Here is an 18107-nt window from a genome sequence, read left to right as displayed (position 1 = left end):
ACTGAGAGATAGGGTTGGTAGAAACACAAGCAAAGAGATGATCAAGGTAACAATGCTAGAGCCTCCAGGACACCGCCCATAGCCACAGGGAGAGACTGTGGGACCCAGGACATCTCCACTGCCCATGGTTTCTGCTGCCGGAGGAAGGATGTGTGGCTGATGTTGACACTTCACAGGGACGGTTGGGGAGATAATCACTTCCTATACAGAGCCCGCTCACTGTAGCAGAGAATTCTGACCAATCCACTCATTAGAAAACAAAGCTCCCCAGCTAGCTGACTATGAAACTTTATTTTCTGTATGGCTCTATGAAGCTTGGAAAGAAATCTGAGAAACAAATTTTCCTCAACTGAAAATTCAAATTCTCACCTATTCATTTTGATCATGGGACTAGAGATGTACAAAGCACAGACTGAGATATTTGGATTCTGCAAACATTTCAGGCAACTGGAATCTAGTGATATAGTTTAGAGTGCTGGGACACTGGCCCCGAGCAACTGCCTTTGCTCAGGCTCACACACACACACACACACACACACACACACGCACGCACTTTAGTGCTTGTCTGGGTCACTCTATGCATACAACAAGCATTTGCTATATTTACAGGTATCCTCTGCCTGTAGAGCAGTGGACCAAGCACGGTGTGGGAATAAAAAGGGAGAAGGAACCTTTTTCGAGTACCTACTATATACCAAGCATCATGATAGACATTTTCGCACAAACTTACTGCTTATAATAATGCAGAAAGGAAGTATTACTCCTGCTGCATAGATGATAAGACAGGCTGGAGGACAAAATATGACTTGCTTAATTAAGCATAACTGAAAAGTTAGCAGAACTGAGACCTAGAAATTGGTTTATCTAAGTCCAATGCTCATGTCCTTTCCATTTTACCATGTTGTTTTCCAACAGAAGTGTTACCACCCTAAATGAACTTGCTATGAGAAGGACCTGGAGCAAGCAAAATCTACGTGTAGCACGAGCTTGTACACGTGTAGATGATGTGAAAGTGGTGATGGTGGTGCAGAAGGTGAGGAAGAAAAGACTCTCACCAATGTGGTCAAGCTCCCAGGGGAAAACCAAGACCCAGCATAGGAAGTGGAGTAACAAAAGCTTTCAATAAATATATCTATTTCTTTTTTCCACTCACTGCTGGGCCATTGGAAAGGTAAATTTGTACAATCTTTCTTAACAGTAATTTGAAAACACCTATAAAAAGTCTTAGTATTTTACAAAACTTTTATTTATTTATTTATCCTCACCCGAGGACATTTTTCCATTTTTTGTTCAGATAGAGTGGGAGGGAGAGAGAGGAAAAGAGAGAGAGAGAAACATCAATGTGAAAGGGACACATCAAGTGGCTGCCACCCACACGACCAACCAGGGCCGGGGACAAACTGCAACCGAGGCACATGCCCTTAGCGGGAACCGAACCTGGGTCTCTCTGGACCGCAGGCCGACGCTCTAACCGCTGAGCCAAACCAGCCAGGGCAAAAGCTTTTATTTTTTTATTAATTTTTTTAGAGAAAGAGGAAGGGAGAGAGAGATAGAAACATTCATGTGAGAGAGAAACATCAATCAGCTGCCTCCTAGAAGCCCCCCACTGGGGATGAGCCCGCAACCCAGGCATGTGCCCTGACCAGGAATTGAACCAGGACCTCTCAGTCCATGGGACGATGCACAGTCCACTGAGCCACACCAGCTGGGCTATAACTTTGATCTCTGTACAGTGATACCTCGGTTCTCGAACATAATTCGTTCCAGGAGGACGGTCGAGAACCGAATTGTTCGAGAACCGAAGCAATGAAACCCAATAGGAAAGCGTGACTCCACAAAGCGTGACTCTCTCTCTGCACTCACACTGATGACGCAAGCAAGGCGCGCTGGGCCGAATGAACGCCATTCGGCTCAACTCGGCTCATCTCGGAAGTTCGAGTTCCAAATATTTGTTCGGATTCCGAGACAAAAGTTTCTCGAATCTCCTGGTCGAATACCGATTTGGTCGAAAACCGAGGCGTTCGAGAACCGAGGTATCACTGTAATTCCCTTTAAGACAATTCATCTGAAGTTAATAATTATGAATGTTTAGAAAATACACACACACACACACACACACACACACACACAAGATTGTCCATCTCCAGACTGTTCATAAATGTGAAAAATTAGAAATAACCTAAAAACCTATCAAAATTGAATTAATTACATACATTTTAAGGGAAGGTGTAGACTACAGTACTTAAAATGAGGAAATCTGGCCCTGGCCGGTTTGGCTCAGCGGTTGGAGCGTCGGCCTGCGGTCTGGAGAGACCCGGGTTCGGTTCCCGCTAAGGGCGCGTACCTCGGTTGCAGTTTGTCCCCGGCCCTGGTTGGTCATGCGGGTGGCAGCCACTCGATGTGTCCCTTCACATCGATGTTTCTCTCTCTCTCTCTTCCTCTCTCTCCCTCCTGCTCTATCTGAACAAAAAATGGAAAAATGTCCTCGGTTGAGGATTAAAAAACAAAAAAAACAAAAAAAACAAAAAAAAAAAAAATGAGGAAATCTGAAGTCCTTCAGTCATGAGCTCTAACATTATCTGTGCAATCTGCTAATTGTGTCTTGGGCAAGATACCTAACCTCTCAGAGCCTTGGTTTTCTCAGCTATAAAACTGGGATAGCCCTGGCCAGTTTGGCTCAGCGGTTAGAGCGTCGGCCTGCGGTCTGGAGAGACCCGGGTTCGGTTCCCGCTAAGGGCGCGTACCTCGGTTGCAGTTTGTCCCCGGCCCTGATTGGTCGTGCGGGTGGCAGCCACTCAATGTGTCCCTTCACGTCGATGTTTCTCTCTCTCTCCCTTCCTCTCTCTCCCTCCCACTCTATCTGTACAAAAAATGGAAAAATATCCTCGGGTGAGGATAAAAAAAACAAAAACAAAAAACTACTGGGATAATGGCCCAGCCGGTGTGGCTCAGCAACTGAGTGTCGACCCATGCACCAATAGGCCACCTGTTCGATTCCTGATCAGAGCACATGCCCACCCGATCCCCATGGGGGGCGGTGTGGGGGATGGCCAATTAATGTTCTCTCTCATCAATGTTTCTATCTCGCCCTCTCCCTTCTTCTCTCTATCAAATAAATAAAGAAAAATATTTTTTTAAAATTGGGATAATGATAATATCTAAAATTATATAGTTACTGAAAGATAATGCATGAAATGTTCTTAACATAGTGCCTGGCATGTATTAATTCCATAGTAAATGTTAAATATTGTTACAATTTTAACAATAAATACTCTGTACTATGGAATACTATGCAATAATATTGCAGTTCTATATTAAATGACACCGAAAACTATTAAGACCTGCTAAATGAGATAAACAGGTCATAAAGCAGTATTTAAAGTATGAACTTATTTAATAATATATATTCATAGAAAGATTGAAATAGATCCACTCACTGAAATTATGGGTGATTCAAATTTTCTTCTTTTTAAAAAATCTGTATTTTCTATAATGAAGGTGATTTGCTTTGGTCAAATAATGAAAAAAAAATCTTTTATGAAAAAAGAAAGGTATGCTTTGATTGTAGGTAGAAAGTGAGCTGGAGGATTTCTTAACTATGCGGTTCTGTTTGTCTCCTGAAATAGATCTGCATTTTAACGACTGAGGAAAAAGAGAACAGATTTGAGGACTGTTCTAGCTATTTCAAAATGTCTTTGGGGGATAGTAACACAGCCTCCTAAATTAGTACATGTTCACAATCTTGAAACCTAATAGAAATTACATGCCAGACTGTAAGGAAATTTAATTTGTTCAGTTTCTTCTGTTTTTTTTTTTTTTTTTTTTCTTTCTAAAACTACCATTAATGAGCAAAAAGCTAAGTGTGTTTTATTTTAGAGACTAGATTCTTTCAACTTAGTGATGTGCGTAGCCTTAGGGAAAAGGCCATAGTGAGGAAGGAACCAGGGGACCACGGTCCCTTTAAAGGAAGCCATAAAATTTAAACAAAACAAAACAAAACAAAACCTACCTGTAAGGCCACAATCAGTCACACTAATTCCCAAGGATTTACAGAATTTACATTTAAAAAACAGAACCCTTCATATTTCCATCGGAACACTTCAAACAATTCCCCTTTTCAAGAACCAGGAGACTTGGTTTTATTCCTTGCTTCACTGTTATGAAGCTTTATGACTTTGGGTATACTATGAAAAAGAAAATAAACAAATAAACACACCAGAATAGCAATTCATTAGTTTTCAGGGAGAAATATACAAAGCAGACTGGAATATTTGGGTTGGCTGCTCAACCGTTTCTCGCCTGCAGGAAAGTCATGGTGTCAGATCAAGAGAAGCTGAAGACAAATATCTAACAGAATGACCCAGCTGGTGTGGCTCAGAGGTTGAGCGTAGACCCATGCACCAAAATGTCGCCTGTTTGATTCCCGGTCAGGGCACATGCCCAAGTTGTGGGCCCAATCCTCAGCGGGGGGCAGGCAGGAGGCGGCCAATCCATGTTTTCTCTCATTGATGTTTCTATCTCTCTTTCCCTTTCCCTTCCTCTCTCTCTAAAATTAATAAAGAAAAAAAAATATCTAACAGGCCCTGGCCAGTTTGGCTCAGTGGTTAGAGTGTCAGCCTGTGGAACAAAGAGTCCCTGGTTCGATTCCGGCCAAGGGCACGTACCTTGGTTGCGGTTTGTTTCCGCCCAGGTTGGGGTCGTGAGGGTAGCGGCCAGCTGATGTGTCTCTCTCATGTCAATGTCTCTCTCTCTCTCTCTCTCTCCCCCTCCCTCCCTCCCGCTCTGAGGATTAAAAAAAAAATCAAAAATCTAACAGGATGCTTGCAAATGCTTGCATGAACACTCATGTGAACCTAGGGGTACTGGGCACACGCTAACTGATCGCTCTTCCACTTTTAAGCCAATCATGTAAGCTGCTTTTGCCTCAGTTTCCACATATTTGCTAAGAGATCGTGGACAAGTGACTTACTTTCTTATAATCTCATAGAGCTCATCGAAGAAAATATGGGAGTATGGGAGAGGAAAATGGTCCAAGTGGTAACGGTAACATAACTTATCAACAACACTACAATAACCTCAAAGGGACAGGTTCAGAGTGACCACTCAACTATCACCACATGGGCCCGGCCTGCCTAAGGCTGCTTGTGCATGTGTTTTCACCTAACTTTGCCCCTCTGTGTTTTCCTCTCCTTTTCCAGCCGCGGGGCTCTTGCCTACACCTGGGGGAGTTAGCAGCTGGATGTGGGTGTTCCCGAATTCTGACCTTTCTTCAGTCAGCTCCAGGACACCACTTATTGCAGTAGGAAGCCCTGCCATTAGGGGCCAGTGAGGAGGTCACACCACCCTCACTTGCATGCACCTAACGACCCCTGGGTCCGCGATCCTGCCATTTCCTATAACACACCCAGGTCTCCTACTCCACATCTGCCAGCTCCACACAGCTAAATCTGTTCAGCACACATATCCATCTTTCACGTTGTCACCATTCTTGGGTCAAAGGGTATCTATAAACTTCAGTTTTTTCTTCTTCCTGCCTTCCTCACCGTCAAAGTAATTCAGGGAGTATGGCAAGTCCTCAAGTCATGTCATGTCATTCAATGTCATTGTGTTATAATGTTGTAGGAACTTAACTCTGGTTTATATCAATTAGCTTATGGTAAAACTGGTTTTGCTGTATGTCATTTCACTTAAAGTAGCAACATTAAGTGAGGATTTACTCTACTACTGTTAAGCAAGTGCAATGCTATGTACGTAGACCCAAAACTAAATAAGCTTCAAGTTGCTCGAAGCTTAACAGGAGAGACAAAGATATAAAATCAACTGTGTAACAAAGTAGGGAGGTAGTCTATGTACTGTAGTGTCTTGAGGGAGAAAGACACTCTGATAAGACAAAAGATGGTGACATTGCAAGAGATGCAAACCAGCCAAAACAATTCCAAAAAAGAACAAAGGTGGAGGACTCACACTTCCTGATTTCAAAGCTTACTACGAAGCCACAATAACCAAAACAGTATGGTCCTGGCCTAAGGACAGACATACAGATCAAAGGGATAGAACTGATTGTCCAGAAATAAACTTATATATCTATGGTCAACTGAATTTTGACAGGAGTGTCAAGACCACCCAAAGAATAAAGAAAAGTCTTTTCAACAAATGGTACTGGGACAGCTAGATGTATACATGCAAAAGAATGAGCTTAAATCCTTATCACATGCCATATACAAATATTAACTCAAAATGGATAGGCCTAAATGTAAGAGTTAAAACTATACAATGCTTAGAAGAAAATATTTGTAATTTTGGATTAGGCAATGATGTATTAGCTATAACACCAAAAGCACAAGCATCAAAAGAAAAACAGATAAACTGGACTTCATCAAAATTAAAAACTTTAGTGCTTCAAATGACATGAGTAAGAAAGTGAAAAATCAAGCCACAGGGGGGAAAAAACCTTTGCAAATCATATATCTAATAAGTGATCTAGTCTCAGATTACAGAAAAAACGTTTACAACTCAACAATAGAAAACAACCCATTTAAAATGGGTGAAGTATCTCTCTCTCTCTCTCCCTCCTTCTTAGTCCCTCTCACATCTTCTATGTCCCGTCTCTGTCCCTCCCCTCCTCGCTGTCTCCATGTCTCTCAGTCTCTTTCTTTCCTTCTCTCTCTGTCTCTGTCTCCCTCTCTCTGTTCCCTCAACCCCCACTTCACTGCTGTGTATCAGTCCTGGATCAGCCAGGGAAGCCATAAATGGCAGGCAATGTGCAGCCTGCAAGGTGTGTGTCCTAGAAGCCTCCCTTTGAGCCCCTCTGCACCCTACAGCCACCTGCCCACCCCCTCAGCCACCCCTCCCTTCTTGGCCTCTCGGGCACCCAGGTCTTGGGCTCCTGGCACTGGCAAGAGGCACCTCCCCTGTGCTTTACCTTCTCCCACCCCCTCCATTGGAAGAAAAAACAGAATTAGAAAAGTATCCCAGATCATGTTTTAAAAAAAAAATGGACAAAGGAATTGAATTGACATTTCTTCAAAGAAGATATACAAATGGCCAATAAATACATGAAAAGATGCTCAACATCTAAGTCATCAGGCAAATACAAATTCAAACCACAATGAAGTACACTTCACCCCCACTGGAATGGTTATAATGAAGAAGAAAAAAAAGAGTGTTGGTGAGGCTATAGAAAAATGAGAATACTCACACACTGCTGGTAGAAATGCAAAATGGTGCAGTTACTTTAGCAATATCTCAACATGTTAAACACAGAACTATCACATGACTCAGCACTTCCACTCTTAGGTATATGTGTAAGAGAACTGAACACACATATTCACACAAAAACTCATACATGAATATTCATAGCATTATTCATAATGATTAAAATGTGGACATACCCAAATGTCCACTGACTGATGAATGGATAAACCAAATGTGATATAACCATACAATGAAATATTATTCAGCCATAAAAAGGAATGAGGTACTGCTATATGCTACCCCATGAATGAACACTGAAAAAATTAGAAAGTGAAGAAAGCCAGTCACAAAAACCACATATTGTATGGCTCCATTTATGTGAAATGCCCAGAACAGGCAAATCCACAGAGACAGAAAGTAGATTAGTGATTGTCAGGGAAGTGGGGAGTGACTGCTAATGGAATAGGGTTACTTTCTGGTGTAGCAAAGATATTCTGGAATTAGATAGTGGTAGTGGTTGGATGGCTTCGTGAATACTGAATTATACACTTTAAAGGGGTGAATTATATCTCATTTAAAAAAGGGGGCAGACATTTCGTAAAGGATGTGCCCACTGGGCAGACCATCATGAGAAGAGAATTCTTGGCAGAAAGAACAAAATGAGAAAAGGCATGGAAGCCACAAAAAGCAATGCATTCAGGGACCTGGAGGCGGCTCAGAGGCTGGAGTATGGGTTTTACACAGGCGTGGCAAGAACAAACGAGGTAGTGGGGGCAAATGATGAAAGCCCAAGGAGGAGGTCACAGGGTGTCTTCAATGAGAATGAGGTCTCCTTCCAGGAGGATGACATAACTTTTTTGGTTCAAACCATCTCGTCAAACTCAGTATCATCCAAAAACTCCACTCCACTTTGGTAAGCCCAACACTCCTTTTCTCACCATTTATAAAATACATTTTTCTTAAACTTAAAAAAAAATGTTTTTTTATCCTCACCTGAGGATATTTTTCCATTGCTTTTTTAGATAGAGTAGATGAGAGAGAGAGAGAGAGGAAGGGAGGGAGGGAGAGAGAGAGAAAGAGAGAGAGAAACATCAATGTAAGAGAGACACATCAATTGGTTGCCTCCCGCATGACTCCTACCAGGGCCAGGGATCAAACCTGCAACCAAGGTATGTGCCCTTGACTGGGAATCGAACCTGCGGCCCTTTGGTCCATGGGCCGACGCTCTAACCGCTAAGCAAAACTGGCCAGGGTCTTTAAAATTTTTTAAATTGATTTTGAGAGAGCAAGAGAGAAACACTGATTTGTTGTTCCCCTGATTTATGCATTCACTAGTTGCTTTGTGTATGTGCCTTGACCAGAGATCAAACCTGCAACCTTGACACTTCGGGATGATGCTCTAACCAACGGAGCTATCTGGCCAGAGCTTATAAAATACATTTATTTACAGCACCAGTTATTCAAAGTTTTCTCCCCACCGGCATATAAAGTCCTTGAGGGCAGCCGTGTCCAGTCTCGACTACGTGAGCGCAAGTACAGAGCACCCTGTGGAATTGCAAAGTGTCATGAGAATGGCAATTTCCACAAAGGTCTGAGCTTTCTACACTTTACAAACCTTTGTTCATATTGTCACCCTGTTCAGAACGCTCTCCTAATCGCAAGTTTGTTCAAAGCTCACCATCCTTTATGGTCTATTTCAAATGCCACTTCCTTACAAAGGCCCTTCTCATCTCCCCATCTGGATAGAAACTCTCCACTCTTTTAAAGAGGGTGTATTTTGTTCTGATGGTACTGATTCTGGTGCTGAGTTTTCATGCTGCTATACTGCAGTTCTCTGGGCATTCCTCTCATCTCACACACCTCTCGCCCCACTCCTTCTGGAATCGAAGAACCCCGAGAGAAGGCCCATGTCCTTCCCAGCCTTGCAACTCCCAGCTCCGTGCTGGGTGGAGTCTGATTTAAACATTCAACTAGCAACAAAAACGATGGAATCAGAAACAGAAAGAAACATGATAGCAAAACAAAAGTTTAAAAAAATCCTAGAAGAAACGACACAAAACAGGACACAGGCACAAATAAACGAGTGTATGTAGAATCACTCTGTGACCACTTGGCTTGTTTATATCTGGTCATTTTCATCCCATAGATTTCATTTTGCTAAAACTCCAGAAGACTCAAACAAAGACTCATGGCCTCCTCGCCACTTCGTTCCCAAGCCTGTGGTTTTCCTATGATATAAACAAAAGATTCGGGAGGTATGGTCTCTGTTAACACTGGCTGGTGTGGGTCTGGAGGAGAAATGAGTGGTGGGGTATGGGGAAGCTTGAGGGAAATCCACCTAATGAACTGACAGTTCATATAAGCAACACCTGGAGTGTTAAATCCCCCTACAACCATTGTTTTACTAAAAGAAAAAAAAATGTTCTTCCTTTGGTAAATGCAAAAATTCTTTCACCAGCTGCATTCCAACCTACAGTGTGTGGCAGTTCAGGAGCGACGGCAGCTGGAATGGATCATATTCAGGACAGAGTGACCGACCGCTCACTAGCAGCCAGGAGGTGGTCAGGGCCCACAGACTGGGTCTTCAGAGTCATGTTCCTTTGAGAAAAGGGATTTGCCTGCCTCAATCTGTCTGCCCAGAGCCTTCTGCTTGTAAACACTGAGAATACTGGAAATACACATCCCCGTCTGACAGGCAATAGGATTAGCCCTTTGAATAGAAACGTCGTGACATCAGCTCGTCAGGACTCCCCACTTAGCTTCATAAAACCCTGAAGCCTAAGCTTTGATTTTAATCCTATTTTTGTTAAATATTTACAATCTACTACAAAACCCAATTCAGACCAAATGTCTGCTTACAAACCTGGGGACATGGTCACTCCTGACAAGAGGGGGAGGAGCAGCATCTACCGGCACTGGGCTGGTGGTCACTCTCTGTGCGCGACCCTCCCAACTTCGGGACACAAAGACCCCTATTTCACACACAGAGAAGGTGACTTGGGCCCAGAGAGGTGAAGTCATTTGCTCAACACCCCCAAGGAAAAAACGAGAGTTAGGTCTGTCCGACTCCAAAGCCAGTGTTCTTTCCACTGTGGTCTGCCTGCTTCTGGCCAGTATACCCCAAAGAAGTTCTTTCTCCAGAATTTGTAAGAATGTTACAAGAGTCTAAGACTAAAGAGGCATTGGAAAACTGTTTCTGTAAAGGGCCAAATTGTAAATATTTTAGGCTTTGCAGGCCATATGGCCTCAGTTGCAATTACTTAATCCTGCCCTTTAGTCCCAAAGCAGCCACAGATAATATGCAGGGTGGGGCAAAAGTAGGTTTACAGTTGTTCGTATGGAAAATAATACAATAATAAATAATAATACAAGAATAAATTGTATTTCACATACTTACAACTGTAAACCTACTTTTGCCACACCCCGTATAGATAGATGAGTATGACTATGTTCCAATAAAACTTTATTTACACCTTTCAGCTCTCTGAGCAGCACCACAGCGATCGTCAAGGAGAAGCGTCTTACAAAAGGTGGCAAAAAGTTTGCCAAAAAGAAAGTGGTTGATCATTTTCTAAGAAAGATTGGTATGATGAGAAAGTACCAGCTATGTTTAATATATGAAATATTGGGAAAATATTAGTCATGAGAACTCAAGGAACCAAAATCGCATCAACTAGTCTCAAGGGTTGGGTTTTTGAAGTGAATCCAGCTGATCTGCAGAATGATGAACTTGCATTTAGAGAATTTAAGCTAAGCATGTTCAGGACCAAATCTGCCTGACTAATTTCTACGGCATGGATCTTACCATGGAGACAAAATGTGCTCCATGTTCAAAAACTGGCAGACCAGCCCTGGCCAGGTGGCTCAGTTGGCTGGAGCATCATCCTGTACACCAAAAGGCTACAGGTTCAATTCCCCACAGGGCACATACCTCAGTTGCAGGTTCAATCTCAGGGGGTGTATGGGAGACAACTGGTTGATCAACGTTTCTCTCTCATATGAATGTTTCTCTCTTCTCTCTCTCTCTCTCCCTTCCTCTCTCTCTAAAACCAATAAAAGCTACCCTCGGGTGAAGATTAAAAAATAAAAAGGCAGACCATGACTGAAACTCATGTTGATGTCAAGACTACTGATGGTTACTTGTTTCGTCTATCCTGTGTTGGTTTTACTATAAACCACAACAATTAGATTCGGAAGGCCTCTTATGCTCAGCATGAACAGGTCCACCAAATATGGAATAAGATGATGGAAATCATGGCCAGAAAAGGGCAGACAAATGACTTGAAAGGCGTGGTCAATAAGCTGATTCCAGGTAGCACTGGAAAAGACACAGACAAAGCTTGCCAATGTATTTATCTGCTCCATGATGTCTTTGTTAGGAAAGTCAAAATATGGAAGAAGCCCAGGTTTGAATTGGGACAACTCATGGAGCTTCATGGTGAAGGCTGCAGTTCTGGAGAACCTGCTGGGGATGAGGCAGGTACTGAGGTTGAACAATCTGATGGATATAAGCCCCAGTCCAAGAATTTAAAAATCAGACTTAATGGTGACAAACAAATAATCCTAGTTGAGATTAAAAAACAACAAACTTTATTTACAAAAACAGGCAGTGGTCCTAATTTGGCCCACAGGCTATAGTTTGCGACCCCTGCTCTAGAAGGTTCTAGAGTGGGTAGCTTCATGTTATTTGGCTTAGAAATCAAGGAAGAATTGCCTGTTTCCAACTCAATTAATCAACAAACACTAAAGTCTTCTATGTTCTATACAGCCTATGCATTTAAGGAATTTACATGATCTTTTAGGAAGAAAAGACAGAAGTGAACAAAAGCCAAACAGCAACACAAAGCAGTATGTGGTATGTGCCAAAGGAGGGAATGTGAGGGCTGCGGGCTGACTGATGGGCCTTCATGATGACAGAACACCAGGGTCCACAGCCTGACCCAATAATCCTGCATTGGCACCACAGCTCAGAAAGAACTGGAAAACCCTCTCAGAAAGAATGGGCTCAACAACAAAGATGAACAGATGTTACTAACAGAAACACCCAGTCTGGTGAGACCATGAAAACTCTCATCAGCAGGGATCAGGTGCTAACCGAAGCTCACATTTTTTTTTTTTATCCTCACCCGAGGACATTTTTGCATTTATCTTCAGATAGAGCGGCAGGGAGAGAGGGGGGAAGAGAGAGAGAAACATGGATGTGAGAGAGACACATAGACTGGCTGCCACCCACACGACCCACCGGGGACAAACTGCAACCGAGGTATATGCCCTTAGCTGAAACCAAACCCGGGTCTCTCTAGTCCACGGGGCCGATGCTCCAACCGCTGAGCCAAACTGGCCAGGGCTGAAGTTCACATCTTTAAGCCTAAAGATCATCTGCTTCCTGTCTTATTCTCAAAGGACAGGTGATGGCCCTAAGGTATAAGACAAGCTGAGCGCTTCCCTTCTCCTCCCGGCTGACACTACGCTCTGAGGAGCCTGAAGAAGCCCCAGGCAAGGGCTGCAGAGGCCATCTGGGGGCACTCCTGGACGTGTGGGCAGCCACACTGCCTAACCCTTACCTTGCTCATGGCAGTCAGGGCAGGGTCACAGGCAGCATCCAGGTCTTGAACCAACAACTGAATGCTGTTAGAGATAACACTGTGAATAAAACATATCAGTAGGTCAGAACTTTCCAGAAAAGGACGTTTTAAATGACAATAGCCCCTTCCAAATGTTTTAGGCACCTGTGTACAATTCGATTCATCATTTCATCAGGAACTCAGAAAACTCGAGTTTCATTTCAAAAGGGAACTAGTGACAATGAGGAGCATTTGCCCCTTTATTCTTGCTGCATGTCCTGGTCTGGTGCAGGTCTGTCTCCACTCAGGACACAAAATCCCACAGCTCGCCTCCCTATTTGTCACACCCAAAATCCCTCTTTATGTTCACCCCCAAATGTACCTGTTGCCAAAATGTTTAAATGAGAACTTAGAAAAAAAAAAAAAGTTGAGAAAAGGAGAAGAAATGACTTAAGAAGAGAACATTAATTTTTTCCTCAAAAAGTGGTGGATGAGAAAGTTCAGCCTATCCTAATCTCATTTAATGACAACAACAAAAATACTGCTGAAAAACACCGGAGAAAGGGCAACTTCAAGAAGGCTTTTCAGTTTGAACTTCTTGGACAGACACCTTCCCAACCCAAACACACACACACACACACACACACACACGACTAAAAATTGGCTGCTGACAGTTTTTTGTGTTTTGTTTTTCTTTGTCGATTTGAGAGAGAGGAAGGGAGAGGGGGAGAGAGATAGAAACATCAATGAGAGAGAACATCGACTGGCCGCCTCCTGCATGCCCCACACTGGGGATCAGGCCCACAACCTGGGCATGTACCCTGACCAGGAATTGAACCAGCGACATCTTGGTGCAGGGGTCGACACTCAACCACTGAACCACACCAACTGGACTGCTGACAGTTTATAGCAGATATTTTTGATGTGTGTACCTCAAGAATTTTTAAAACATGCAATATCTGATTAGCAAGAAGCAATGATCTCTTTTCCCTTAGAATGGCAAATAAAAAAACAACAGCCAACACAACAGTAGCCTTCCAGTATGAATGAATCAAAATTATACCTATTTTTTTCTTTTGCCAGATTGGCAAAGATTTTAACATATTTTTTGGTGTGCTGCAGAATTTTAGTAATTGGTTTATGTGTGCCACCAGATGAAAAAGGTTGAAAATCACTGCTTTATGTTCTAAAACACTGGAGGTAGAGCTGGCCCTCTGGGGATTTATAGGGACAGATAGGAGACCTTGGATCTGACCTTCCTTCACGGAAGGCCAAGGGAGGCTTTCTTCTCTTTTGTTATTCTAGGAGTGAAAAAATAACATAAAAACCCAGAAGCTGAAAATGATTGTATCTGAGGAGGCAGAATGGGTTGCAGCTGCACCAGCTTCTAATGCTGCTCCTTAGTGGAGAACAATCTTGATGCAACAGAAAGCCCTGGAAACCTCTTCGGTGCTGTAGGGACCTAAAGCCCACACCTGGGACACGCTGCTTCGTGAAGGGCAGGCAGTCTGTGAGCAAATGTGTGCGCGGTACATACGTGCTGAACGTGTCCATTTCTCCAGTCAGATTGATTCGCTCAGTCAGACTGACATCAACTTTTTCTTTGAGTTTTTCTTCTAACTATTAGAAAATGAGAGAGAAAAACATGCTTAATGATTAGCCAAATGAGTACCATAGTAAGAATACTTAACATCAACTGGGTTTGAAGATTCAGGCACAATTCCAGGCACTCTCCATGTATTGACTCATGGCATTCTCATAACCCTACAAGGAAGATTCCATTACTACCCCAGTTTTACAGAAGAGGAAATGAAGGCGCGACCTACCCAAGACAGTAAATGGAAGGGCCGGGGATCAAACTTCCTCCAGAACCTGTGCCTTTGAGCGCTGGGCTGTGAAGGTTTCTTATGACACTCTGACAACTCCTTTCATTCGTTTTTAAAAAGACCTTGATTTTTAGGATACTCCCTGCCCCATCAACTGCAGGCTCACTCCCCAACACTGGAAGCCTCTGGTGATGGGCGGCAACAAAATCAGTCTTCAAGCATTCACGGAGTGCTCCTACACACCACCCACTGTGTTGAGGGATACCGAGGCAAAGAAAAGAAGCAGAGTCTCTGCCTTCCGCAGTTGACGGCCCCTAGGAGAAAATCACTGGCCACGCTCCCAGCCGTCTCGAAGAATATAACCAACCAGGAATTGTAAATATCTCCAAACATCCCGGGAATTGATTCATTGAGCACTCCCAGACCTACTTATTACACAAACTCTAAGAATAATGAATGTTTTGTCTTGCATTTAAAAATGCTCTTAGGGGTGCGTAAATTAGTGTAATCTTTTTGGAAGGCAATTTATTTAAAAAGCAACAAATTAAATACACACATGCTTTAAGCCAGCAATTTCACATCTAGAAAAGTATTTCAATGAAACAATGACAACAATGTACAAAGATATTCAAGTATTCTTTGCAGCATTCATTAATCCAATCAGTATTTACTAAAAGCCCATTTTGTACCAGGCTCTGTAAGAGCGTAATGGAGTTATTTAATGAACAAAACGATAAGATTCCGTTCTCAAAAGCTCACGTTCTAGTGCTGTTTGTTATTGAAAAACTGGGAACAACCTACGCGTATATTTACAAGGAACTGATAAAACAAGGTATGGTGCCAGATTACAATGCTTAAACCCTTCCTCAGCCTCTTTCTATCACACTGAAAATAAAAGCTAAACTTCTAACCATGATTTGGGCCCTGTCTCTCTCTTCTGTCCACATCCAGCTTTCCCCCTTGCTGGCTTGGCTTCAGTTACATTGACCATCCAAAGTTTTGAAAATAATAAGTCTGTTCCCCTTCAGGGCCCTCATACTTCCTACTTCCTCTCCCTGAAACACTCCCTAGCACCCTCCTGCTCCCACCCCTTCCAAGTCCCTCACGCGACAGTCTCTTTCCCAACTGTCAGGTTTCTGCTTCAATGTCACCTCTTCAGGGAGACTTTTTTTTTGGTACATGGCCCTAGTGGGAACTGAACCCAGGACTCTCTGGTCCGCAGGCCAATGCTCCAACTGCTGAGCCCTTCTTTCTTTCTTTATTTATTTTGATTTTTATTGTTTTATCCTCACCCGAGGACATTTTTTGTTCAGATAGAGAGATAGAAAGAGAGAGAGAGAGAGAGAGAGAGAGAGAGAGAAACATCGATGTGAAAGGAACACATCGAGTGGTTGCCACCTGCACGACCAACCAGGGCCGGGAACAAACTGCAACCGAGGTACATGCCCTTAGCGGGAACCGAACCCGGGTCTCTCCAGACCGCAGGCCGATGCTCTAACCGTTGAACCAAACCAGCCAGGGTGCCCTTCTTTTTTAAAATAAATATTATTATTGATTTTTAGAGAAAGAGGAAAGGAGGAGAGAGACAGAGAAACATTGATTTGAAAGTGGAACACCCACATGACCCACATCACTGATCAGAGCTGCCTCCTGCAACTCATGTGCCCTGATCAGGAATCGAAGCAGCAACCTTTGGTGCATGATTGATGCCCAAGCAGCTGAGCCAAACTGGCCAGGGCTGGCCCTTCTTAACCACTCTGCTTCTACAGGCAACTCCCTGACTAGCACTCAGCATTTATTTCCTTCTTATCACTTACCACAAATGGAAGTCACACCTTTATCATCTGGCTCTCTCATCAGTTCTAAGTTCCATGACAGGAAGAAACTTGGCTACTCTGGTGTTCATCACTGTTAATTAACATCAACCACAGCACCTGTTACATATAAGTGCTTCATAAAGATCTCTTGAATGCATGAATGAATGAATGAATGAAATACCCCATACAAATGTTGTGTAAAAGTGTTACAATTAGTGAATCAACATTGATATATTATTGGCATTGTTTTTTTTTAATTTAATTTTTCCAGTTCTTCATTGCTCGGATTCTTAAGTCTTCTGGTTTCTCCCTCTATTTTTTTCTACCTCCCTGCCCCCAACCCCTGCAATTTTTTAAAGGAATCTGGGTTGTCTGCCCTGTGGATTCTCCCATAGTTTGGATTTTGTTGATTGCATCCACAAGGTATTAATTAAGACGTTCTTTGTCCCTTGTATTTCTTATAAATTGTAGTTTGATGTACTGTTGACCTTGAGCAACATGGGTTTGAACTGTCCACTTATATGTAGACATTTTTTAATAAATATAGTAAAGATGTTCTCTTCCTTATCATAATCTTAATAACCTTTTCTCTAGCTTACTTTTTTGGGGGAGTCAGAAATTACACGTGAAATTTTGACTGTGGGTGTCAGTGCCCGTAACCCCTTATTGTTCAGTGGTTAACTGCAGAAGCTTGAGCAGGTTCTGTTTTTCTTCTTAGACAACTACGTCACGAGGTGTTGTGTACTCCTATCAGTAATACATGATGTTTGCCTGTCTCTCTCTTTAAAAAAATTTTTTTTTCTTTACTGGTTTGAGAGAGAGAGGAAAGGAGAGGTAGCGCGAGAGAGAAACATCAATGAGAAAGAATATCGATTGGCCGCCTCCTGCATGCCCCCCAAAACCTGGGTATGTGCCCTGACCAGGAATTGAACCAGTGACCTCTTGGTGCATGGGTCGACGCTCAACCACTGAGCCACACCAGCTGGGCACCTGTCTCTCTTTCTGTAATATCAGCACCCACTGACTGTTAATGCCCAGATCCGTCATTGCAATAGGAAGTATAAAAGAATGATATTCTAGGAGGCGGGAGCGGGGAGAAGAGTGTCAATGAGGGAACAAGGAGGGACATCTATAATATTTTCAACAATAAAGAAAAAAATGTTTTTTAAAAAGAGAATGATTCTCTAATTCTATCTTTTCTTCTACGTTGATTAGCTAAAATTCTGCTATAAGAGATACTTCCCATTGTCAATCATTTGGTTATCCTAAGGTACAAGTCAGAGAGGAAAGGCAGGATAAGAAATCCCCCTTTATTTACCAGTACTTAATTCATACCCATGGTTCCTTAGTATCTTCAAATATAATAAATGAATTAAAAAAGCATTATAATCACACAGACTGAATCATATTTGACCCTTCAGTCCGCTGTGGTTCATCTTCTCACTGGTGTTTATAGGTCCCATCTTTGACCAGCAGGGCTTATTCAGGTTGGCTCCCTTTTCAGTTCCCTAGGGCTGCATAACACATTTCTACAGACTTCGTGCCTTAAAACAGAAATGTATTCTTTCACAGTTCTGGAGGCCAGGAGTCCAAAATCAAGGTATTTGCCGGGTTGGTTCTTTCTGGAGGTTCTAAGGAAGAAACTGTTCCACGCCCCTCTTCTATCTACTGGTAGCTGCTGGCAATCCCTGGTCTTAGCTTGTAGA

General features: G+C 42.8%; 1 protein-coding gene and 1 pseudogene across 2 annotated transcripts in view; one reads left to right on the top strand and one right to left on the bottom strand.

The window, feature by feature from the left end:
* VPS53 (VPS53 subunit of GARP complex) overlaps positions 1 to 18107 on the bottom strand; it is a 160850-nt gene that overhangs the window by 26448 nt on the left and 116295 nt on the right. For both annotated transcript variants that reach the window (XM_036268118.1, XM_036268119.1), the window contains 2 exons: positions 14296 to 14378; positions 12759 to 12837 (listed from right to left, as the gene is read on the bottom strand). In XM_036268118.1, the coding sequence (XP_036124011.1) occupies positions 12759 to 12837; positions 14296 to 14378 (162 nt within the window). The remainder of the gene's footprint in view (positions 1 to 12758; positions 12838 to 14295; positions 14379 to 18107) is intronic.
* On the top strand, positions 10700 to 12632 carry LOC118633992 (annotated as a pseudogene).

Source organism: Molossus molossus, unplaced genomic scaffold (assembly GCF_014108415.1).
Source record: "Molossus molossus isolate mMolMol1 unplaced genomic scaffold, mMolMol1.p scaffold_m16_p_19, whole genome shotgun sequence".
Taxonomy (NCBI): domain Eukaryota; kingdom Metazoa; phylum Chordata; class Mammalia; order Chiroptera; family Molossidae; genus Molossus; species Molossus molossus.
Note: the sequence above shows the minus strand (reverse complement) of the source record. Positions and strands in the feature narration are given on the sequence as shown.